Consider the following 25,370-nt stretch of genomic DNA (forward strand, 5'->3'; position numbering starts at 1 on the left):
TTTGGATTGGGGAATAATGTGTTGCTTTTTGAGATCTTTTAGCTTACTTCATGTTGTCAGACAGGTTCTATTTAAGTGATTTCTTGATTCTACAGGTCTGGCAGTAATCAGGCCTGGGTGGAGCTAGTGAAATTGAACTCAACTTCCAAACAATGTGGTTAATATTAATGATATAAATGAAATCATCATTTAAAAACTGCATTTTGTATTTTTCTCAGGTTATCTTTGTCTGATGATCTGTAACATTTAGGTGTGACAAAAAAGCAAAAACAAAAAAAAATCTGTAAGGGGGCAAATACTTTTTCACAGCACTGTATGTCCTGTCGTCAATATACTGTATGTGAATAACAAATACTTATTTTTATCATCTCTAACCAAGAAATGTTTAACAGTGGAGCAAGTAATGCACATGAAATCATAATTATACTGGTTAATATCAAATACACTAAGTTGTACTGGCATTTTCTTCTATAATTGAGTTCAAAGTTACTACCAAGACCTATTAGGGTTGCAATGTGAAATCATTTAAATGAGCAGATTTTAAAGCAGAATTTTAATTTCAAAATATCAAAAAGATATTTTCGAAACACACACACTCCTGGCACAGTCACAGCAGCGGAGCTGATAGGTTTCACTATAGTCTATGTGTTTACTTCCACTGGCTCCGTTGCATTGCGTATTTGCTCTGTGGCAGTCCGGACCCTTCCGGAGCATATATGCAGGGTTTTCTATTTCTGCCGGATGAAGTCACACACCGAAACAACAACATAACATCTGGTTAATTTTCATAATAAAACACTCCGTGTTGACACCAGCACAAAAATCTCAAAAAAGAGACAAATCTACGGCGAAACACAACAGCAAATCAGAAAACACAACGGCAAATCAGAAAACACAACAGCAAATCAGAAAACACAACGGCAAATCAGAAAACACAACAACAAATCAAAAAACACTACGGCAAATCAGAAAACACAACAGCAAATCAGAAAACACAACAACAAATCAGAAAACACAACAACAAATCAGAAAACACAACAACAAAACAGAAAACACAACGACATTAACCAAAACGGAAAAGGTAGGTACCCTCGGGCAACATGAATCGTCACTGATTAGACTGGTCCGTCCTTTGAACCGGAAGGACATAGTTTACATGTTTTCAAAACATGAGCTCCGCCAGTGACACGTACGCACTGCTATTAAAGAATATTTTGATGCAGGACATGGATATGGGTCCGTGTATCATCTGATCATTCAATTATTCCATTTAATCTGGCAAATGAAAAACGAAAAAACAAGTCGATATTTCGTTTTTCTGTATGCACCAAACATTGAAAACTGGTGTTTGTTTTCCTATTTTCAGCCCAAAACGGAAAATATAATAAACAAGGAAACCAAAACGAAATAATAAATCTAATTTACATTTTCCGTTATTGTTATACCATTTCCCACGGTACATTTCTGCTGTGTGGCCACGCTTTGCACATGCACAATGTATAGTCGCTCGGTATCCATGGTGAGCAACAACACACCGGTCTGAGCGCCGAAAGTCCCACGGTCCAGTCCATTGACTGTGTACAGTCTATGGTCCAGTCCCAGTAGACCACTGGAGTCCCACGTTCTAATGGCCTCACTTGAGCCATACATGTCTCTAATTAATGACATGTTTATGAATGGGATCTCAGAAAAGTTGGGAGAAATGGGTGTCCAGCCGGGAAGCTCTGAAATCACACAGAGACGCCGCATTATCGCCGCAGCAGCGGTTTGCCAATTCTCCGCCGTTGGTTGTTCACACAGAACAAAGCAGCTCTGGCGTAAAAGACGATATATAATTCACACAGAAAGCCGGCGCTGCAGCTCCAAAGGAGGCGTGACGGTACACGTCATGATGATGACTTATGTGTTTTTTTCAAGGTGTGTCCCGGTTTCCTCCTATTAATCTAAACATGTACCTGCTGACTGATTATAATCATATGGATGCAGTTATAATGTGTTGTGATTGAGATCCTGACCCACCAAACATCCTGGAAAGTGACAAAGTTACGTTTTTCGTTCTAAATCACATAATCGCCATCAGTCAACAGGATGCTGTCTGGCTATTTCACTCGTGGGGAGAGAGGCTGTTTTCTGGGGGGAAAGTTCACTGAGTCTCGGTCGGGAGGGCTGACCGTCGCAGTGATTTTTTTCACTGCGACAAACACTTGTTGAGTAAAAGTTTTTTGCTGGGGACAGACGCTGTTTTTCAGGCAGAAATGTGACGAAGAGTCGGTAGGACAGACAGGAGGACAGAGGCTTTTCCTCATAGAAATTGCCAAAGACACTACCAGTTACTACGTTACTGTTGTATGGTCATGTAACGTTGCTTTGTGGGACATTTCTCGTTTTCCGTTTGCCAGATTAAATGGAATAATTGAATGATCAGATGATACACGGACCCATATCCATGTCCTGCATCAAAATATTCTTTACAGTTTTTGCCTAATGCTTAAACACTAAAAGTGGTTGCTATGCCCAAAGCATCACAACCTCTAACTTTGGTGACCATGCCCTAAACAAAAGCACCAACCCTGCAAACACAATATATGCTTTGCACTGTGTTTGAAATTCTCCAACACACTTCTTGCAAAACACTACACACTGTTTTTTACATAAGACACATTGTTCAAAAAGGAAATCTCATGCAATCATTGGGAAAACACATCTATTTAAAATACAAAACACAACTAAAATTGGAAAAGCACACAGACTCACACACATTAAAAAACATTTAAAATCTAATTGTAGACCAATCAGTCTAAGCCATAGCACTACAAATACACCTGATGTGAGCTCAGCTCCTTTGTGCCAACTTTGGAAACATGGAGGCAGAAAGAGGAAGAGGGAGAGTAAGAGCAGTAGCAGGACGAGGAAGAGGACGAAGAAGGGGAGCAGGCAACAGAAGGAGACAAATATCTGATGACATGAGGGCCACTTTGGTGGACCATGTAATAAATCATGGCCTTACAATGAGGGAGGCTGGGCAGAGAGTCCAGCCAAACCTAAGTCACTACTCAGTTGCCTCAATTATTAGAACTTTCAGACTGGAAAACAGGTATGTTTTGAAGTTTCCACACTAAACTGTACCAAAGAAATTACAGTATTGCACATTGTTCAAACGCACAGTACAATACATTTCTGTATTACTGGAGGTCTATGTGTCTAAAGTACAAAATGTATGATGTTTCATTTTCTACTGAACTGCCAGACGACCTGCACAGAGTGGAAGGCAGATTATGTTCAGTGATGAACAGGAGGTGGCCATAGTTAACATTGTTTTGGCAAATAACGAAATCCGGCTTCGTGAATTGAGAGAGCAGATCATCGCAGATCAAATAACCTTCGCTGACATCAACACTGTCAGCATATCTACACTCTCCCGCATCCTTAAAAAGCACAACATTTCACTGAAGCAGCTGTATAGAGTTTCATTCGAGAGGAACAATGCGAGAGTCAAAGACCTCCGTCATGACTATGTGCAAGTAACACCCCCCACCATTTTGTTTTCATGTGTCTAGATCAACTGTAGTGGATCAATCTTTCACAAAAAAATCTGTATGAGTCTTTTAAAGTCAAAAACCATCCAAAGTACTGAATACAGCTGTGTTTTGCATAAAGCACATCTGTGTGTTGTTGCTGCTAGGAAAGAGTAATTCAAAGGTGCATGTGTTTAACGTTTTGATGCTAAAAACAGTTTTGAAATGGGATTGTTAGGTTTTGTTTCAAGAGTTTCATTTTGCCGTATAAGTTAGGAGTTTATCTTCATGTGCTGTGTCTTACTCAGCCTGTGTGTTAAGTTATGACACAGTGAGCCAAAGTCTGCTACATGTGTGTAAGCATTCGGCAAAAACTGTAATAGCAGCGCGTACGTCGTCACTGGCGGAGCTCATGTTTTGAAAACATGTAAACCATGTCCTTCTGGTTCAATGGACGGACCAGTCCAATCAGCAACGATTCATGTCGCCGAGGGTACCTACCTTTTCCGTTTTGGTTAATGTCGTTGTGTTTTTTGATTTGCTGTTGTGTTTTCTGTTTTGCCGTTGTGTTTTCTGATTTGCCGTTGTGTTTTTTGATTTGTTGTTGTGTTTTCTGATTTGCCGTTGTGTTTTCTGATTTGCTGTTGTGTTTTCTGATTTGCCGTTGTGTTTTTTGATTTGTTGTTGTGTTTTCTGATTTGCTGTTGTGTTTTCTGATTTGCCGTTATGTTTTCTGATATACTGTTGTGATTTGCACTTCAGGGCCACCGTACAAATCCAAGCACTTCTTGTAATTCTTCGGTTGGGAACACTTCTTGTTGTGTTTATAACTATAACTGCGGTCGCGCGTGATTATGTAATTATCGCGGGAACTCCAGTCCCAGCTCAAAATGCAGCCGGTGGGGGTTGCCTGACGACGGAGCAAAACCGTATCGGAGCCGTTCCACAACGCACATGCATCCAGTGGAATTCCGGAGTAAGATTGCCACGGTTACATGCTGCCATTCAGACAGACCGCCATTACGACATACCGCCATTCCGACATTGTACTATTCAGACATGTCACCATTCCAACATACCACTATTCCCGACATGCGAACGTCCTGCCATTCCGACAAAGTTTCGTCCCGGCACCTAACCCTAACCCTTTTAAAAGATTTGTCGGAATGGCAACACGTTTAAAAAAGAAATAAATACCACCATTCCGACCTTAGGAGGCAAAAAATGTCAGAATGATGGGACGTTTAATTAAAGGTTTAAGTGTTGCCATTCCGACAATTAGGGCCTAATGTCGGAATGGCGGTATGTCGGAATGGCGGTATGTCGGAATGGCGGTTGCCTCCCAATTGCCACATCCTCCGGAGAACAGACCTGGAGGCCCGGTCATTGTGTTTTCACAATTCTCAGCCAAGTGCCACGCAGGCTCATATAACTAGAAATATCATCAAGCACTCACCATATACTTAAGCAGACCAGTAACAGGCCAGAGATAGCCCTTCCAAGTACACTTTAATGAGAAAAAGGAGGAGTGTCAGTGCCGCCTGGAGTACAGGCACATTTCACCAGTGGAGTCCTAGGCACTGTGGAAAAGAGAATCTCTGGTAGAGATCTGCTTGGCGGCTACTGGTCAACTCTGTCAACGTTCAACTACAGACTGAACTTGGCTTCCTTTGGGGAGTTGGTTTTGTGGGCTACCAAGTAGAAGGTACAGCCTATGGTTCCCCAATGTCTTCTGAAGCTTGTGCCTTGTGTCTGGCAGACTAGACTGAGTGGCCCATTCACCCCTGTAGTCACTGGCCTTGGCATCTTGCGGGGCCAGTGAGGCTTTAGGTAGCATCTTGCACCTAAGCATACAATGGCAGCAGACTGTGTCTGGCTGTCCTACTGGCTCAGGGGTTCGTACATATTGGACATAGTTAATTTGTTGTTAGGGCCAAACACATCGACTTGTGTGTGGGTTGAGCACCGATAATGGGTTTGAGAGTCTGAGAGTGCTCCAGTTCTTCATGAGGTGTCTTACAGACACCCCATCCATATGGAATGTGTAGCTGGGTGGAGAGATAGTCCCAATACAACAGAGAACTGTAGGTTGCATTGTAACCATGGTTCTCTGAGTGAAGAGACTATCTCTCCACTTCGAGACCGCTCAGAATCTTGTGTCAATCAAGTAAAATCAGAGTGATCATGCACACCTGTGCCTTATATACCTGTGCATGCCAGTACACCTTGTGTGTCTTAAATAATTATCCACATAATCTGTCAGGTGGGGACATATTGCATGTAGCTGGGTGGAGAGATAGTTTCTTCACTCAGAGAACCACGGTTACAACGTAACTTACAGTTTTGTTGCCTAGACGTAACCTTGTGAACCTTTATTATGTTTTTAGGGACAACGTTTGAATATTTTATATATTTTCAGAGCCATCATATTGGGGGAACAATATTTGGTCAAGCACTCAAGGGAACAATAATACTTCCAATATGGATCTTGACCTTCAGAATAAAAACGTTAAATATTTTTTTCATTTTTGCTCTCTAAACAAAAGCGCAGATTTAATAATTAATTCATTATCAGGGCATAGGTGTGAGTTGATGTTCATGTGTTAGTGTAATTTTGGTGCTTGAACAGAGTTTTACATTGGCTCATATCAGTTACTACAACCCAGTTGTTTTCATCCTGTTAAATACAGCATAATTGATATTAAGTATTTCTGGCAATAAACATTTTACATGCACTCTTTGCATGGCATATTTGTACTATATGAACAAAGGCGTAACTCTTAGGAGGTTGCAATAACATCAACAACATAGATAGGATTCTAGGTACTAGGTAACATAGGTAGATATTTTCCTGTACAGCGTTAAGACAACCATGAATGTGGTTGGTGGTGATGGTGAAACATGCAGTACAGCTCCAGCCCTGTAGTTAAGATCGGCAGCAAGCAAAGGGGTTGAGCTTACAACTCCTTTACAATGTGATCATATAGTTTTGATGAACAAATAAAAATAAATTTGTTTCACAAAATAAAAGTCTTCTAATAAAAATGTGCACTCTGCTTCTCCATGAAACAATTTGTTTTATCACATAAACTGCCATGACCCCATTTTTTAAGTTAATATGAAAAATATTTCACAATTCTATGTAAAGGCTTTTACAGTGCTCATTAAAACTAGCTAACTACAACATTTCTCCATACAGAAAATACAAACATACCTGTTTAACAAACACCTGAATGTAGTTGGTGGTGATGGTGAAACATACAATACAGCTACAGCCCCTACACATTTGAATAAAAATGCAATTAACACACTGAAGCAGACAGCCATATCTACATTAGCTGTGCGGTACTTCTTTAAACCGAACGTATGAGGCAGTGCAGCTAGCTGCTACATAATCAAACAGACTTAGCAAGCAAACTTCACTCAGCAGAACAATATAGATACAGAAATGAAAACTTAGCAACAGTCACAAGACGTGACAAGACCATTCATGTCATGTAATATACACTTTAATTTCGTTAGTTAGCTAGTTAAGTTACTTTATAGCTTAGTATTTGAAACAAATCAAGGAGCTGTTTTCAGTATGTACCAAGCAGCAAGCAAAAGGGGTGAGCTGACGACCTCAGGGCTCTATAATAGCACCAACACGAGGGCGCTCCAATCAAACAAGTAAAAGCAGCTTGGCATAGATACAGATAGGATATAAGGCTCTTTCCCAAAGAAATTAAAATGGCAAGATAACTTTCTTGAAAATAAAAGTAATACTGAATGGACACTGAAATGAATTTTGTTGGACTTCAGTAATCTAAAATAACCCTGTTAAACTTGCACTATATGAAAAGTGCCCTGTGATAATTCTGTTATGATTTGGCACTATATAAAAATATTAGAACTGTTACTGATCACCTACACCTTAATTCAAATAATTGACTATGTAATCACTGTCTCTTGCTGTGAACAGGTGCCAGCACGAATGTGCAGTGGGTAATTATGGTGCTGGCTGTGCAAAGACGTGTCGCTGTAAGAACAGGAGCAAATGTTACCACACCAACGGAATGTGTCTGTGTGAGCCAGGATACACAGGGGTGACATGTGACGTCCGACTGTGTCCTGAAGGCCAGTACAGCCTCGGCTGTGCTAGGAAGTGTCCATGCCACGCCCAAAACACACGCAGGTACATAGAAATAGTGTTCAGACTTAAATTGTGTCTGTTTCTTCAAGTATTTCATAATCTTACTATGTGTAAAGGTTGGATCTTTCAAATTCTAGTGTTGACAGACATCAGGAAGAAGTTTTTATGTATTGTCTATGTATGTCTGTTAGTGTGATCATTGATCCCGTTTGCAAATTTACACCAGAAATTCATGACAAGATGACTTGAAATCTACTTGCAAGGTAAACAGTGTATTGTTTCACAGCAAAATGGCTCTTTACTTAAATGTTTCTGTGAGCTCTCTGCAGTGCAGCTTCATGCTGTCTTCACAGGAAGGCAACATCAGGGCATCATCTATAAAAAAATTCACCAACATGGCCTTAACCATGTCAATTCTGTCTTGGTATTCACCATGGAGGAAATAAAACATTTCTTTCTCTTGAAAGCATGATTTTTTCCCAGAGGTAAACTGTGAATGCCTTGTTATTGCCATGGTTACAAATTAACAAGTGGAATGTTCCACTGGCAAACCTCCCATAAAAGCATTTTAGTATCTAGCATTCAGAAACATACGCAGTAGCTCTGGTTTTTGTTGGTTTATAAGCTGCAGTTTTGCAGGTAAACACACCGATCTCTTTGACCTCTCTCCCAGTCTCCTGTCTGTGTGACTCTGTCTGGGTGGTGGTATGTTTACCGGGGCAACTACAGCTTAGAGCCCACTGCATCAGCTCCGCTGATGGCTGTTTTTTTTAAACAACCGCAAGAAAAACACAAGAACAGCCCATTAACACCAGACAGCCACTGAACATACAGTTAGGAAATAATATCGTGTCAGTTATGCTGACAGAGATTTTCGTGGACCTTGTAGTTTACTGAACTAGAGGGAGGGAGATTGGTAGACCCTCCACCCAAGGCACCCACGACCGACTGCCTGGTCTTGGCCGTCCTCTTGTGTCCACAACCTCCTGGCTTGCCTGTTAGTCCACTGTATATTCAGAGAGAAGGAGGAAGCACTGAGCTACCAGGAGAGAGGCCAAATAGGTCGTTTCTTCCCCTGCAAAACTACAGCTTATAAACCGCTGAAAACAGACATTACCGTATCTATTGTGTGAGTTACATTTTTTTTTTCGATTGCGTGAGCACGATTTTGAAAACAGGGCCCGTTTTCTCAAAACACTACACACAATTAGCACACCAAACACCCAATTAGCAGAACACCTCAGACCCTTTGCAAAATGAAACACTCTTGTCAAAACTATACACTAATTTATAAAAAACATATTTTGTCACCATATGACACACACACGCTTCATATTACTTAATTCTGTCTGAACCAGTTACACACTGCTGTTGCTAACCTTAAACACTTTTAGCAATTCTACTTCTCAGTGATTAGAGTACTGTATATGAAGTACACAGAGAAAGTGCAAATATACAATAAGTTCACCAAACACTTGACAAGACCAATGCTGCAGACTGAGGAAAATATAATTTATTTCTCTCCATACACCCAAATCAGTCAACATGGAGAATCACAACAAAACATGTCTGCAGTAGTGTGCACAACACTGTTATCCCAGCAAACAACAACAAACATAAAATACTGTATCCAGTACAGGTTAAAAATTACAGAAATAATAAATAAAATAAAAAAATCTGATAAAGAAAACAGAAAATACAGTATAGAAAATACTAGACATTATCTCTTCGCCTAGCTGGATCTGGCCAGAGAATTTCATCCACATCACAGGCGATATCCTCATTGGCAAGACAACGTTGGAGGAACTGCCTTGAATGTCTAATCCACCCTTGCACAGCTACGGCGTCGACTTGATCACAGGCGTGAATGAGGGGTACCTGAGCCTGGGCCCGGAGATCGTAAACCTTCCATCGCCATGCAGAGAAAAACTCTTCGATTGGGTTAAGAAAAGGAGAGTATGGTGGAAGGTATAGGAATGTGAACTGTGGATGGTGTTGAAACCAGTTCTGGACCAGAGCAGCACGGTGGAATGACACATTGTCCCAGATGACAATGTAATGCGTCTGGTGCATTTGGTTACCTGCTGTGACTATGTTGTGCAATCAGTCTAAAAATGTGAGTATGTGAGGTGTGTTGTAAGGGCCAATTTTGGCATGACGGAGGAGGACCCCATCCTGTGTAATGGCCGCACAAAGGGTGATGTTACCCCCACGTGGGACATTGATTATAGCCCTGTGGCCAATGATGTTTCTGCCTCTCCGTCTTGCTTTGATGAGGTTGAACCCTGCCTCATCTATGTAGATGAATTCATGCTGGATTTCCTCAGCATCCATCTGTAGAACTCTCTGAAATACAGTGAGAGACAAGATTGTGTAGTTCAGAATAGATCTAGTATACAGTCAATGTACATGTCAAAAGGTCATGTGTGCAGTATGCAACATCACAGTGCTACAGTAAAGTCAACAATACATACCTCCACATACTCATGCCGCAACCGTTTGACCCTCTCTGAATTCCGCTCAAAAGGCACTCGATACAGTTTTTTTCATTTGGACCTGATTTCTTTTCAGGATGCGTGCCAGTGTTGACAGAGAGACCTGATGGACATTATTGAAAATGGCATGGTCACCAATAATGTTGGCTTGAATTTCTCTGAGCCTGATGGCATTATTGGCCAAAACCATGTTTATTATCTCTCTCGCTTGTTGTTGTGTGAATATGTGCCCCCTTCCTCCTCGCCGTTCTCCAGCCTCAATCCTATGTAGAAAATAACACATGTAACCTACTGTAAAATGTCACAGGAAGGGGTATCCAAAGTGCTGATATGGTGCATACAATAAGCAGCTGATTACTGTAACTGTAGACAGATTTTTTACCTGTTTCCTTGTCGAAACATCCTTATAACAGATGCCACTGTATATCTGCTAAGATTTGGCTGAACTCTTAGTCCAGCCTCCCTTAGCGTCAATTCATGGTTCAAGACATGGTCCAGTAGTGTTGCACGAATTTCATTAGATAAATTTGGTCCTCTTCTTCTTCTTCTTCTTCTTCTTCCACGTTCTCTTCCTGCTTCAGGTCTTCCTCTTCCTCTTCCTCTTCCTCCACCTCGGCCTCTACCTCTGGCTGGGCCTCCGCCTCTTCCTCTACCTCCTTCTTCTCCTCTGTGGATTCCCCCTCTCACCCTCACTCTCACTCTTCTTCTGACTCCTTCCATTTTGGTTAAAGGCAGGTGAACTTACCTGCTGCATTTTTATAGTGCTTGAACCTGATTGGTGTGTCTCCAATTAAGTAATCATGTGTTTGCGCACCTGATGGCTGTGTTTACCTACTGGCTCATAGGTGTGGTAATTTGACAGTCAGTGCTTTGGAATTGCAAGGAAGTGACATCATGATATACTTCTGTGTCTAATGTATACAAGTGTGTTTAGTGTTTTGCAAATCACTGTGTGTATTGTTTTGCAAAAAGTGTGAGGCTGACATTGTGCTTATAGTGGTGCACATCTGGGCCATGTTTTGCTTCTTGAGTTTAAGGTTTTGATAATTTTGTAATACTTTTGATTTTAGTGTTCACGCGATCGGAAAAAACTGTAACAGTTTGAGTTAAGCATAGAGAGCCAAAGTCATGCTCCTTCTGGTGGACCCTATGGAACCTTATTCCTGAAAAAATATGTATGGTAGTGAATGGAGAGAGACAAATAATTTTTCGATTCCGTTTGGATTGTGTCATTAAGTACACATGATGTTTTAAAATTTGATAGATCATTTTTCAAGTCAAGAAAGTCATAGTTTGTCATCAAACTAATGAAATATTAGACTGTGAAAATCCGTAATTAGAAGGACTACACTGTCAATAGTTGTGTTACAGCGTCTTATTGAACGCTAACCAAAACCCATTAGTGAAACCTCTAGCTAATCTAACCTCAAGCCAATCTTGTATATTAGCTTGCTCACCAAACTGACAAACTCTCCTTTCACATAACTGCAGTTGTCAATGCGGCGAGATCTTTTTTTTGGTTTTCATCTTTTTTAGTACCTTCTCTGTGCCAATTTGGTGACCATGTTGTAGTTGGTGAGTGTGTTAAGCAAGACAGTGTAGTTCAATGACCGGTTTATCACGAAACTAGATGGTATTTACTTACTACTACTAATAATTTAATTACTACTTTCACAACCAACAGAGTTGCGAAGAAAGGCGGGTCTTGTGAGAACATGGGTGGGATCCATAATAATGCGTCCCTGAAAAACTAAAGATAATGAAATTCTAACTGTCCAGTTAAATCAAATCTGTTATATGGCATTCAGTGACATGCTTTTTAATGCTTTCTATTGATATAACACAGAATATAATACTCTGTATTATATCAATACAATATAATATAACAATTATAATAGGAATATAAATAATAAGAATAAATTAATTAGATAATAAATTAAATATATTAAATTATATAAATACTTGCAGAGTAATAATCTTAACAATAATCATAAATATAAACATTCAGAGAAGAAAATTAGCCTACATTGTATTTGATGGGGGGTAGAAAGGGACCTGGATAATGGATATGGGGGCTCTGGCCCCAAAAAGGTTGAGAACCACTGCTGTAAACAGAAGTATATCTTTGAGGTGCTATGCATCATGGACAAATCAACTTCCACATCAACCATAAAGAGGTTCTGACAATCTGACTCCACTCACACCTTCCCAGAAAAATCCTGCTGTACTGAGGCCAGTGACATTTTCATTTCCATCAACAACAACTTGATGCCTGGATATCTCTCATTGAAGTACTACACAAGGAATTCCAACAGCTCCACAAAAGCCTTGAATTCAGTCAGGAACAACTATCCACACTCACTAAAGGAAACAAATCTCTCAAACAGTCCTTCACATCCCTCACAGCCCAGCTTGCATCCATTACTGAAGAAAACAAGGAAATAAAAAAAAAAACATTCTTGGTCTACAATCATGCAGCATGAGAGACATTCTTGTTCTCACCTCAAAATCCCTGGCCACAGTTAAAGACATTAGATTCTATCATGTGCAGTGTATTGGATCTGAAGACCCCACAAACACCCATGACCCATTGCAAAATTTGAACACTACAAACAAAGACTTACTGATCAATTCCCCCAAGAAAAATCTGTGACACATGCAAAACACTGCTCCCAATCAGAAAAAAAGCAATAATCTTGGTCATACATTGATGGCAAACTCTGTGACAAGCATATAACTCCTCTAGTCCCCCACAGCATAACACAAACCAAACACAGAAACCACTCAAACAACAGTGTCTGACATCCTGTCATCATATACCCACTTAAATTTGTAACTTGGAACTTCCATGGAACTGGTACACAAGCACTTCTCAAATCTCATATTTACGGGGGCCCTGAAGTGCAAATCACAACGGCAAATCAAAAAACACAACAGCAAATCAGAAAACACAACAGCAAATCAAAAAACACAACGGCAAATCAGAAAACAAAACAGCAAATCAGACAACACAACAGCAAATCAGAAAACACAACAACAAATCAAAAAACACAACAGCAAATCAGAAAACACAACAACAAATCAGAAAACACAACAACAAATCAGAAAACACAACGGCAAATCAGAAAACACAACAACAAATCAGAAAACACAACGGCAAATCAGAAAACACAACAAATCAGAAAATACAACGGCAAATCAGAAAACACAACAATAAATCAGAAAACACAACGGCAAATCAGAAAACACAACGGCAAAACAGAAAACACAACGGCAAATCAGAAAACACAACAACAAATCAGAAAACACAACGGCAAAACTGAAAACACAACGGCAAATCAGAAAACAAAACGGCAAATCAGAAAACACAACGGCAAATCAGAAAACACAACAACAAATCAAAAAACACAACAACAAATCAGAAAACACAACAACAAAACAGAAAACACAATGACATTAACCACATTAACCAAACCGTACCCCTGGGCGACATGAATCGTCGCTGATTGGACTGGTCTGTCCTTTGAACCGGAAGGACATGGTTTACATGTTTTCAAAACAAGAGCGCTGCCAGTGACGACGTACACGCTGCTATTAAAGAATATTTTGATGACGAGACCAAATCACCGCGACGATCAGCCCTCCCGACAGAGACTCAGTGAACTTTCCCCCCAGAAAACAGCCTCTCTCCCCCCGAGTGAAATAGTCAGACAGCGTCCTGTTGACTGATGGTGATTATGTAATTATGTAATTTAGAGAAAAACGTAACTTTGTCACTTTCCAGGATGTTTGGTGGGTCGGGATCTCAATCACAACACATTATAACGGCATCCATATGATTATAATCAGTCAGTGGGTAGGCCTACATGTTTAGATTAACAGGAGGACACCGGGAAACACACACACACACACACACACACACACAGTATTGGGCAAGCTACTTGGAAAGTGTAGTGAGCTAAGCTACCAGTTACTCTACATTAAATTCAGCTTCACTACACCGAAGCTACCCCCCAGAGAAATGTAGCAAGCTAAGCTACAGCAACATGGCTAAAGTAGTTTAACTACATCGAAGCTATTTTTTTTTTGTATTGGAACAACTTCATTCCAAGGCAAAGCTATCTCAGTGATCAATAAAACTGTCAATCAGACAAATAAGCAGGCAAAAATGTTACATTCAATTGTTTATTAAACAATACACTGTGGTCTCACTGCTCCAAAACCAGAACACAAAAATTTGGCAACAAAAACCAAACAAAAAAAAAACATGTGCTCCACATATTAACAAAAAGCAGGTGTTGAGAGTGTGTGTATGTTCATCTATGTTTGTTTGTCACTGTGTGTGTGTGTGTGTGCGCACATACCTGAGTTTGCATGGGTATGCTCAATAACTTGGGCACATTTGCAGGACGAACTGCAAGTTAACTCTAAACTCAATAACTTAACTCAAACCACAGTAGTAAAAGAATAAAGACCTGCTCCAAACTGCTCTATTATGTTTATTTTGAACTATGCCATTAAAGATAATGTGCAACTAACTCTGTCCAGGACACTGGGTCAACTCTCATCAACTTAATTAAACACATGACATATTTATACACTTACAGTTTATGTAAGGCTTTTGGGAATCAAGTTCAAAGTTTATATCTGGCTATTATAGCCTTTCTCATGTCATTTAACTTTGTGCTTTCATAGGCAATTACCATGAAGCTGATTCAAAAAGTAATGTTTCCATATCCACTGTTGTAGTGAAATATCAGGAAGAGTTGTGTGTTGGATCTGTCATCAGTATACAGTAAGAATGATAACAAATGCATCAATGATCACTGATGTCACATAACAGCTGCTGCTGAAGTAAAGGGTTCAAATTCACTTCCTGAAAATCCTGCAGCATGAGAAACATTTTGTTTGTGTGTTCATTCTCAGTTAAAAGCCACAGCAGTGTATGTGTGTGTGTGTGTGTGTGTGTGTGAGTGTGGAAGAGATCTCTCAATGTAAACAAGTTTCTGCCACTGCATATCAAAGTTTCCTCCTCACTAGAGGATGAGGTGGCCAGGCTGATCTTTCTCACAAGAGGTGTTTGTTCACACGACAAAGACGGTTTCTCTTTGGTCGGAAAATGTCTTTTCCTACACTAAAGAGTCGTTCACAAGCTGCACTAGCAGGGACTCCTGTGTTGTACTTCAGGAAGATCATCTTCATCATCGGCAGGTTTTGGAATGCATTGACAAGTTTGGTTTCGGTTGACTGCAAGTAGCTGTCCACTTCATTCAGAACTGTTGTTTTCAGTGATGGGAAGTATCCAGTTACTTCATCACTGTCAACAGTTGGGTCCTCGCCATCTGTCTGCATGTGATCATCTGGAGATTGCGTTTGAAGCTGGTTTACTTCTGCTTTCAGGTTTGACACAACATCAGCCTTCTTTCCACTGGGGATGTAGGCCAATCTGAACATAGGATGAACTGCAGAGGCTATGAGCAACCTTGCATCTTGAAAAATGTATCCAAACCTCTGCTTCACCCCATTGATGATGGCATCTACCAGTGGGTAACAGTGATGTAGGTTGGTCTCGTGCTTCATCCGCTCCATCTTCTCGACAAGAATCGAGATTGTTGGCACCAACACTCCTGTGTAAGCCATTCTGTCAGACTGTAGTACGTCAAGGGCCTTGGCCAGGGGTGCCATAACCTAAAAGATTCACAGAAAAAAGACAAGGGAAAAAAGTACAATTACTCAAACGTAATAGTAATAATAATAATAATCAATAAAAGTATAATTATTATTATTATTATTGTTATTCATAATCAGCATCCTAATAGTAGAAGTGGAGTTCCACCTTGTTGGACTGGGAACTGTCAGCTGGCACCCTAACTTGTCTTTGATGATATCTGAAGCTTGTGTGCTCCTGTGTTGCTTGTTCCATAGTGCCTGGCATTTGCCCATTGTTGATCTTGATATTTTTTTAAAGGGCTCTGACTGGGTCAAAGCATCCTCAATGTCTCTTGTGGCAACCAAGTTGAGGGTGTGGCAGGCACATCGCTGATGAGCTGGGAGACTGTAGTCTTCTTCTTCTTCTTCATGTAAGATATCTGTGACATTTATGAAGACAGGGTGTCCCTCCTCCTCTTCCTCATACTCTTCTTCTCTGTCTTGAATGGTTCTTTGAACTTCTGCAAAGACACTGAAAGCCTTCACAAAATTTGAGCCATTATCTGTGGTTGTAACGGTCACCTTGTCTTTTATGTTGAAATCTCTGTGCACGTCTTGTTTAGTTATAGTTTTCATTAGGGTTCTCTAGGCTGTATTCTAGTTTCAGCTTTTATATTTATATTTTATATTTGAGTTAGTCTATTTAGTTATTTATATAATTCAGCCTTTTAATTGTATTTGTTTCTTTTACCTACCTAATTGTTTTTGTATTTTGATTCATGTCAAGTGGCTGTAACACTTTAATTTCCCTTTGGGATTAATAAAGTACTCTATCCATCTACCAGTATCCCATATAACTGGCAGTTTCAAAAGTGGTATTTTTATTAGGCCCACTCTGTACTAGTAGCTATATCTACATACATTTTAAGCTAATAATTTTGACTAACCACCATACTTTGATTTTGTGTTTCTCTGTTCCCTCATTTCCCCACCTCTTACCTCCTATATGTAACGTTACTGTATTTGTTTATTATTTAAGTTTGTCTTTTGCAAGTTGTTAGCTGGTGTTTGCAGACTGCACTGACTTGGGATAATTAGCTTGGTTGGCGATGGTTGTGTTAGCTTATTCTAGAATCACCTGAATGTGTGTTCTTAAATTTGTGTTCGAAGTCTTGGATGTTGAGAGCAGCTTCTTCTTGGGGTTGCACAGCAAGCACCTGAACACATAATTTTTCTCTGTTGTTTCATTCAAACTCATGTATTTCTCGAGGTACGGCCACGGTGACTCCCTCGGGATCAATTCGTCTCCGTCCTCCTCACCCTCTGCCATCTTTCCATCAAGTAACGTAACTCACTCAAGCAAGCTAACTTGTCTGTATTCCCCTGCAGCAGAGACGTTGTAGCCAGCCTAAGGATTGGTCCGTGATGTCACCGTCATACGGAAGTGCTTCTGTCGGCTCCACATACACGGCCGTGTATGGCGGTGGCGTCACTGACTGATCCTTTTATTTCAGACCACAGCAGAAAGCTCCGCTGCGCTGAGCTTCAGAGATGTTTGTAAAAATGTAGCTTGTGTGGACGCTACCGCACTACTTGGTTAATAAAAGAGCTAAGCTACTGAAAAGCTATTTGATTCAGAAAACAGCGACGCTACCACCACGCTACTGAGAAATGTAGTTAAACTAGTAATGCCGCTACTTGTAGCGACGCTACTGCCCAACACTGCACACACACACACACACCCTTTTTTTTACTTTTGCAAAAACCTGAAAAACAAAAAAAAAAATCTGAAGCATTTCCATTTTGTTTTATGTGTCTAGATCAACTGTAGTGGATCAATCTTTCACAAAAAAATCTGTATGAGTCTTTTAAAGTCAAAAACCATCCAAAGTACTGAATACAGCCGTGTTTTGCATAAAGCACATCTGTGTGTTGTTGCTGCTAGGAAAGAGTAATTCAAAGGTGCATGTGTTTAACGTTTTGATGCTAAAAACAGTTTTGAAATGGGATTGTTAGGTTTTGTTTCAAGAGTTTCATTTTGCCGTATAAGTTAGGAGTTTATCTTCATGTGCTGTGTCTTACTCAGCTTGTGTGTTAAGTTATGACACAGTGAGCCAAAGTCTGCTACATGTGTGTAAGCATTCGGCAAAAACTGTAAAAGACTCATACAGATTTGTTTTTGTGAAAGATTGATCCACTACAGTTGATCTAGACACATGAAAACAAAATGGAAACGCTTCAGATTTTTTTTTTGTTTTTCAGGTTTTTGCAAAAGTAAAAAAAAGGGGGGGGGGGTTACTTGCACATAGTCATGACGGAGGTCTTTGACTCTCACACTGTTCCTCTTGAATGGAACTCTATACAGCTGCTTCAGTGAAATGTTGTGCTTTTTAAGGATGCGGGAGAGTGTAGATATGCTGACAGTGTTGATGTCAGCGAAGGTTATTTGATCTGCGATGATCTGCTCTCTCAATTCACGAAGCCGGATTTCGTTATTTGCCAAAACAATGCTAACTATGGCCACCTCCTGTTCATCACTGAACATAATCTGCCTTCCACTCTGTGCAGGTCGTCTGGCAGTTCAGTAGAAAATGCAACATCATACATTTTGTACTTTAGATCCATAGACCTACAGTAGTACAGAAATGTATTGTACTGTGCATTTGAACAATGTGCAATACTGTAATTTCTTTGGTACAGTTTAGTGTGGAAACTTCAAAACATACCTGTTTTCCAGTCTGATGTTCTAATAATTGAGGCAACTGAGTAGCGACTTAGATTTGGCTGGACTCTCTGCCCAGCCTCCCTCATTGTAAGGCCATGATTTATTACATGGTCCACCAAAGTGGCCCTCATGTCATCAGATATTTGTCTCCTTCTGTTGTCTGCTCCCCTTCTTTGTCCTCTTCCTTGTCCTGCTACTATTCTTACTCTCCCTCTTCCTCTTTCTGCCTCCATGTTTCCAAAGTTGGCACAAAGGAGCTGAGCTCACATCAGGTGTATTTGTAGTGCTATGGCTTAGACTGATTGATCTACAATTAGATTTGAAATGTTTTCATGTGTGTGAGTCTGTGTGCTTTTCCAATTTTAGTTGTGTTTTGTATTTTAAATAGATGTGTTTTCCCAGTGATTGCATGAGATTTCCTTTTTGAACAATGTGTCTTATGTAAAAAACAGTGTGTAGTGTTTTGCAAGAAGTGTGTTGGAGAATTTCAAACACAGTGCAAAGCATATATTGTGTTTGCAGGGTTGGTGCTTTTGTTTAGGGCATGGTCACCAAAGTTAGAGGTTGTGATGCTTTGGGCATAGCAACCACTTTTAGTGTTTAAGCATTAGGCAAAAACTGTAAAGTCAAAACCATCCAAAGTACTGAATACAGCTGTGTTTTGCATAAAGCACATCTGTGTGTTGTTGTTGCTAGGAAAGAGTAATTCAAAGGTGCATGTGTTTAACGTTTTGATGCTAAAAACAGTTTTGAAATGGGATTGTTAGGTTTTGTTTCAAGAGATTCCAACTTTGATTAGTACATTAAAAGAGAGTGGACTTTTCTCCTAAAATAAATGAAATATAATGATTCACTGGAAATAGCACCATCACTACTTTGGGAAACAGGTAAAGCCCTACTGAGAGGAAAAATCATATCATAGGCCTATACCACACACAAGAAAATGAAAGATAAATGACAGGAATTGTACTTGAAAACATCAATGTAAATAACCCCTCAACACAATTTCAGAATGATTTATGGAATACAATTCAACGAACACTGTTCTGACTCCTGTCAGTTTCTGAATTATGTTAAGTGGCCCCCTACTGGTGTGTCAGGGGCTGACTTGAGAAATACACACGCGGGCTGTGCTCCACCACAGAGCTGTTGTTATCTGATCCTTGGAGTAGATCCATCAGTGAGTATGGTTGCTCTTATTTAAGTTACATCCTCATTTAATAACATTGTGTACTTCAGAGTGGTGTTAAACACCTTATATTTTTAGTTGGGAAACCGTGCTAACAACGCTAATGCTAATCGGGACGCTAGCTGTTAGCATAGGCTGATCGAGATCATTGTTGGGCCTCATTTGTGTTGTGTGTGTAAACCATTGCATGGGTTGTTGCCATATGCTGTGTTTGCACTGTTGCTTACCTGTGAGAGGATTTTACTGTAAAAAAAAAAAAGATGTGTGTATGCCTTATTTAATAGTGTGTTGTACTTACCTGATTTATATCCTGAAAAGGAAGAAGAAAAATGTGACCGGTGTTGTTGCGCATATTTAATTTCAATTGTAACATTGTGTATATTTTCATTGTGTTGCAGTTTTACAAAAAAGTCTCAGAAGACTGCAGTAAATTGCTCTCAACCAGGAGTCACGCCTACTGGGTCTTTGTTGTTAGCTATCTGTCTACAAGTACAGCTCACGTATTAGCCAGGACAGAATAAACACAAAAACAAGCAAATTAAATTCCTTCGACACAGAATGAAAATGAATTGAATACAGTTATGAATCTGGAAAATACCTGGCTAACCAAATTAAGCAAAACAAAGAAAGAACAACAATTTCAATTAAAACTGCAAGCAGTGATGAACGGGCCCTCACCCCCCCCATGTACGTCAGGCCATGGCGCTGTCAGAGGCCGCGCGCCCAGATGTGTGCTCGCCCGTTGCCTGTGGAAATGTCCTACCTAAATGGGATACGTGTCACACAAAATACAACAGTGACATCTTCAGTGACTCCCTGTGTCCAGTGAGTGGCGCTTTGGATATGACGCAGTATTGATGCATAGAAGGATTGAGGGTTAAACCCTCTACATGTGTGAGCAATTTGGTGTAGATGGGAACTTGTATGTTGAAGTTGTAAGGACTTCCTGCTTATGGCGAGGGATCGAAATTGACCACTCCCCGCCATGCCCATCAGGTGTAACGGAGGCGAAAGCTTTTGACAACATATCATCTTCAAGGTCTGAGGATGCTACTGAGTGAATGTGAAGTCTGTAGTGTTAAATCTGTAGGACGAGTTAGTTAGTTAGTACGAGGCATAGAAATTGGGTCCATACAGAATGGGAAAAGCCATAAGGGGGTCATCAAAATTAACCGCACCGCCACGCCCACCAGGTATATCGGAGGCGAAAGCTTTTGACATGGTGTCATCATCAAAGTCTGAGGATGATACTTAGTGACTGTGAAGTCTGTGGCGTTAAATCTGTAGGACAAGTTAAATAAAGTACGAGGCATAGAAATGAAAAAAACAAAATGGGAAAAGCCTTAAGGAGTGCCATAGGGGGCGCTACTGAGCTGTTGTGCTGCGCATGAGGGCAGTTGTGGTATCGAATTAACGTACTGATGGGTTAGAAGCTATGGGCCAAATTTGGTGAGTCTGCGAACATCCTAAAGTCCCGAAAAAGCGTCGGAAAAATGAAAATCGCCGCATGCCATTCAAGATGGCTGACTTCCTGTTGTGGCAAAAATTCTGACAAAAATTATTCCTGCCTAAATCCTTGAGACCCATGAGTCCTGTGTAGTCCTGTGTAGGCTGGCACACGTGGGTGCTCAGCAATCTCCGTGGGTGCTCCGACCCCGAAGCACCCACAGAATCGGCGCCCATGCTTGATAGTGACGGTCCGTTGGTATCTCTACCATGACATGCTATTTAATAATATAAATATTGTCATGGTCCCCAGAGGGTGATTTCTGATTAATTCTAATTATGTAACCTCATAATTCCAAATAGCATTACCATCAGGTGAGAGTTCCCCTTTGACCAACACTTCAGTCCATGACAAATACTTTGTCTGTGTTGGGCTGACCGAAAACATCACCATCTCTCTGGCCTCAGTATGCTTAAATGGTTCTGAAACCATCTACCTCATGAACACATTCTCTAAAATACATTATCCACTAATCTAAGTCCTCCATTCTTCCGCTCCGCTCTGATAGCTTGGATGTGGCAGCCCAAACACCACCTCTCTCTCTATGAACTTTTTTTATCACATATTTAGGAGTCAAATGTTCCTCTAGGCGGTTATCAACATCATCTGTTCATGCTTGAGTGCTTCTTTTGTGTGACACAGAAAGTACAGACAATATCCACCGTGTCGTACATGTTGTACACATGTTAACATAGTTAGACTGGCCATCACGAGTATCAGGGTTAAACCCTGGTGCTCCTGCTGCCCACTGCAATAGTCATGATAGGGTTGCTTGTGCTGCTGTGCAGAAACCCCAGTCAACATAGCAAATGACCGCATTTGTTTCAAGGATACTAGGTCGGCCAGTAGTCAGTTACTGAAAGGTAGGAAACCTAAATTTGAGAAGCAGTAGTAGACATACAGTATGAGCAACAATTAAGAACAAACTTTAACTATGGTATGTTCCTCTCTTTAACACCAGCTGCCACCCAATGTCAGGGGAATGTACATGTCAGCCTGGCTGGTCAGGCCTCTACTGCAATGAGACATGTGCCCCAGGATCTTATGGCGAGTCCTGCCAGCAGGTGTGTCAGTGCCAGAATGGTGCTGACTGCCACAGTGTGACGGGAGAGTGTATCTGTGCTCCAGGCTTCACGGTAAACCTATTTTGAACATGTCAGAATGTCAATGTATTCTTTATTTCACATGTATTAATTGATGAGGCTTATCAGTTAAATTTTTCAAATGAAAAATGAAAAACAGAAATTTGGACAACTGAATTCAATGTGTTCAATGTCAGAATCAGAAATACTTTATTATCCCCAAGGGGAAATTGTTTACGTTACAGATGCTCCCATTCAAAGTTCAGAATATGCAGAAATAATAATAACAATAATAATAGTAGTAGTAATAATAATAATAATAATAATAATGATAATAGTAATGATATCTTTATATAAACAAGAACAACAAAAACAAAACAAAAATACAAGAAATGTACACTCCAAAAGAATAAATATACATATATACAGAGCAATAATGCCAAAGTTGGAAACTTTGTGTCTGACACTCTGAGGAATTGAACAGTTTGATGGCCACAGGCAGGAATGATTTCCTGTAGCGCTCTGTGGTGCATCTTGGTGGGATTAGTCTAGTGCTGAATGTACTCCTGTGGCTGACCACCACGTCATGGAGTGGATGGGAGCCATTCTCCAAGATGACATGTAACTTAGACAGCATCCTCCTCTCTGACACCACCGTCAGAGAGTCCAGCTCCACTCCCACAACGTCACTGGCCTGTCTGTTCAGTCTTTTTGCATCCACTACCCTCAGCCTGCTGCCCCAGCACACATCAGCATAGAGTATAGCACTGGCCCCCACAGACTCATAAAACATCCTGAGCATAGTATTATTATACTAATGTGCGGGATAGTATAGTAGTGATTATACAGATCACTGTAAAATTAAACATTTTGGAATTGTTTTTCTAATTTTTTTATGTTGGAAAGCTGGAGAGGTTTCATTTGTATCTGTGTTTTGGGTTACCTGAGTTGGGTTGGCTGTAAGTGCCGTTTTTAACTTAGGTCTGATCTGTTAGCGGGAGCAGCTTGTCTCACCAATTGTCACGGCTGCATCCAACTGAAATAAAACCTTTCCAATTTTCTATTTCACATTTTTCCATCCAACATTCCATAAATATAAAATAAGGAAAACTCCTTAACCATACATTGATATGATGAACGAAAAATACAATTTTAGAACACTGAATTCAATTTTTAAATGTTCTATTTGTTATTTTTCATATGGAAATTTGAACTGATAAGTGTCACACTTACCCTTGCACAGTATATATGATACATTATACAATTGGCTGTGAGCCCATCACCCATATCATATCCTAACCCAAGCTCATCTGCTAGCAACCCCAGGCCAGACCAGACACTAACACTTAATAATCGCAAAAATTTTCAAATTAATCTACTGAAAATGTCATTTCTGCATTAAAGTCACCATGTGCTCACTCAGTATGCCTTGTGCTTCCAGCAAACATATAATATACTGTGGCAGCAGAACTGTAGCAATATCAGCAAATGCTGTTTTTTCTTTTAGATTTTCTAAATTGCCAAGAAATAGTTTCAGAATGTAGCGCCCCCAGAAACCACAAATTTTCATTGCTATATTTCTGGTTGTTTATTTATTAAATAAATGAGATACTTTGTGTTCATTAGTAAGCTTTGAGGGTGTTGGTATGTGTGTTTTTCAACTTTGTGGAGGCTAGCTATTTTCCCTGCTTCTGGTCTTTATGCTAAGCTAAGCTAATTACATCCTGACACCAGCCTTGTACTCAACATACAGATGGAATAACAGCAAATAAGTGTACTTCCCTAACTCTTCGTTTTACTAACATGTAATTTTATGTGATTGAAACAATATCATCGTAATTTTTCAATGATCATGCCTTTTCAATATTGTGGTCATGTGCTATCATCACAGTCAGTTCTAGTTATTTTTCTCCTGTATTGACCTACCCAGGGAACCAACTGTTCAGTCCCCTGCCCAGCAGGAATGCATGGTGTGAACTGCTCCTCCACCTGTAACTGTAAGAACAGAGCTCATTGTTCACCTGTGGATGGATCCTGCTCCTGTAAACCAGGTGAGCTCAAGAAGTGATAGGGGAGGAGAGGAACAAAAGAGAAGAAATGCAGTTGGAGAAAAGAAGAGGGGAGACATTATAACAAATTGTTTTTTGTTCATGTTCCAGTGGACTCAAAGAAGATAAATATGAATAGCTCAAACCTCAATGAGAGGCATTAGTTGTAATACGATGATTTAAGGGTCAATATTATAAAAAAAAACATATTCCATCCTGCATCTGTTCAAACACAATAACTAATTTGTCTTTTGTAGCTATTTATGTCATTCCAGCTGTTTTGATTCCATAACACACAATAATGGTCTACTAGTATAGCCTTAGTTATGTTATTATCTTGTGGGTGCAAGTACTAGTCTATGAAAGCTCATATCGTTTCTCACTTTTGTTTTTTCTTTTCCTGGATACCTATCCCTTACAAGGCTGACTTTATCGACACAATTATGAAACAACAATTATTACTTTCAGTCAAAACAACTTTTTTGTTCGTAAAGCTTTACCTTTTACAAGGCCATCATCACCTCTTTCCTAATGACTTTTGCTGTCAGCATTATTTTAGGTAAACTAGCTGATACTAACTTCTGTTAAGCAAAAGTAAGGTAGAGTGATTATGTAAATTAATGCTGTAATAAATTGATGTCCAGCATTTGTTTAGTTTATTAAACAATGCAAAAAACCCACTGGGGGAAAATAGAATGAATCACCCTGAAGTTTTGGTAACAACAACAGATACTTGCAGGTAGAAAACTGTCTGATGATTTGCGTTCTGGTGATATGTGAACTTAACAAACTTGTTTAATTGTGTTGTCATTTTCAGCCATAACAGTAACATTTAAAGATACATAGTAACAGGGTGGTCTGACCTCTTTGATGTTCTACTCTACTTATTTCATATCCTAACTACTAATTTGTGATGCAGGGATTTTCTGTCCGAAAGTCATTCTAAATAAACAATGTGATTCAGTCAATCAACAAATCATGTTGCTAAGTGACACTGTATAAGCTAGACGTATTCCTAAAAAAAAAAA

At 39.9% G+C, this 25,370-nt stretch overlaps 1 protein-coding gene across 1 annotated transcript in view; it reads left to right on the forward strand.

Annotated features, from left to right (window-relative positions):
- megf10 (multiple EGF-like-domains 10) overlaps positions 1-25,370 on the forward strand; it is a 188,099-nt gene that overhangs the window by 95,391 nt on the left and 67,338 nt on the right. Inside the window, exons 8-10 of the mRNA XM_073477850.1 lie at positions 7,477-7,689; positions 22,174-22,348; positions 24,225-24,345. Coding sequence (XP_073333951.1) covers positions 7,477-7,689; positions 22,174-22,348; positions 24,225-24,345 — 509 coding nt within the window. The remainder of the gene's footprint in view (positions 1-7,476; positions 7,690-22,173; positions 22,349-24,224; positions 24,346-25,370) is intronic.

The sequence above is a fragment of the Pagrus major genome, chromosome 1 (assembly GCF_040436345.1).
Source record: "Pagrus major chromosome 1, Pma_NU_1.0".
NCBI lineage: Eukaryota > Metazoa > Chordata > Actinopteri > Spariformes > Sparidae > Pagrus > Pagrus major.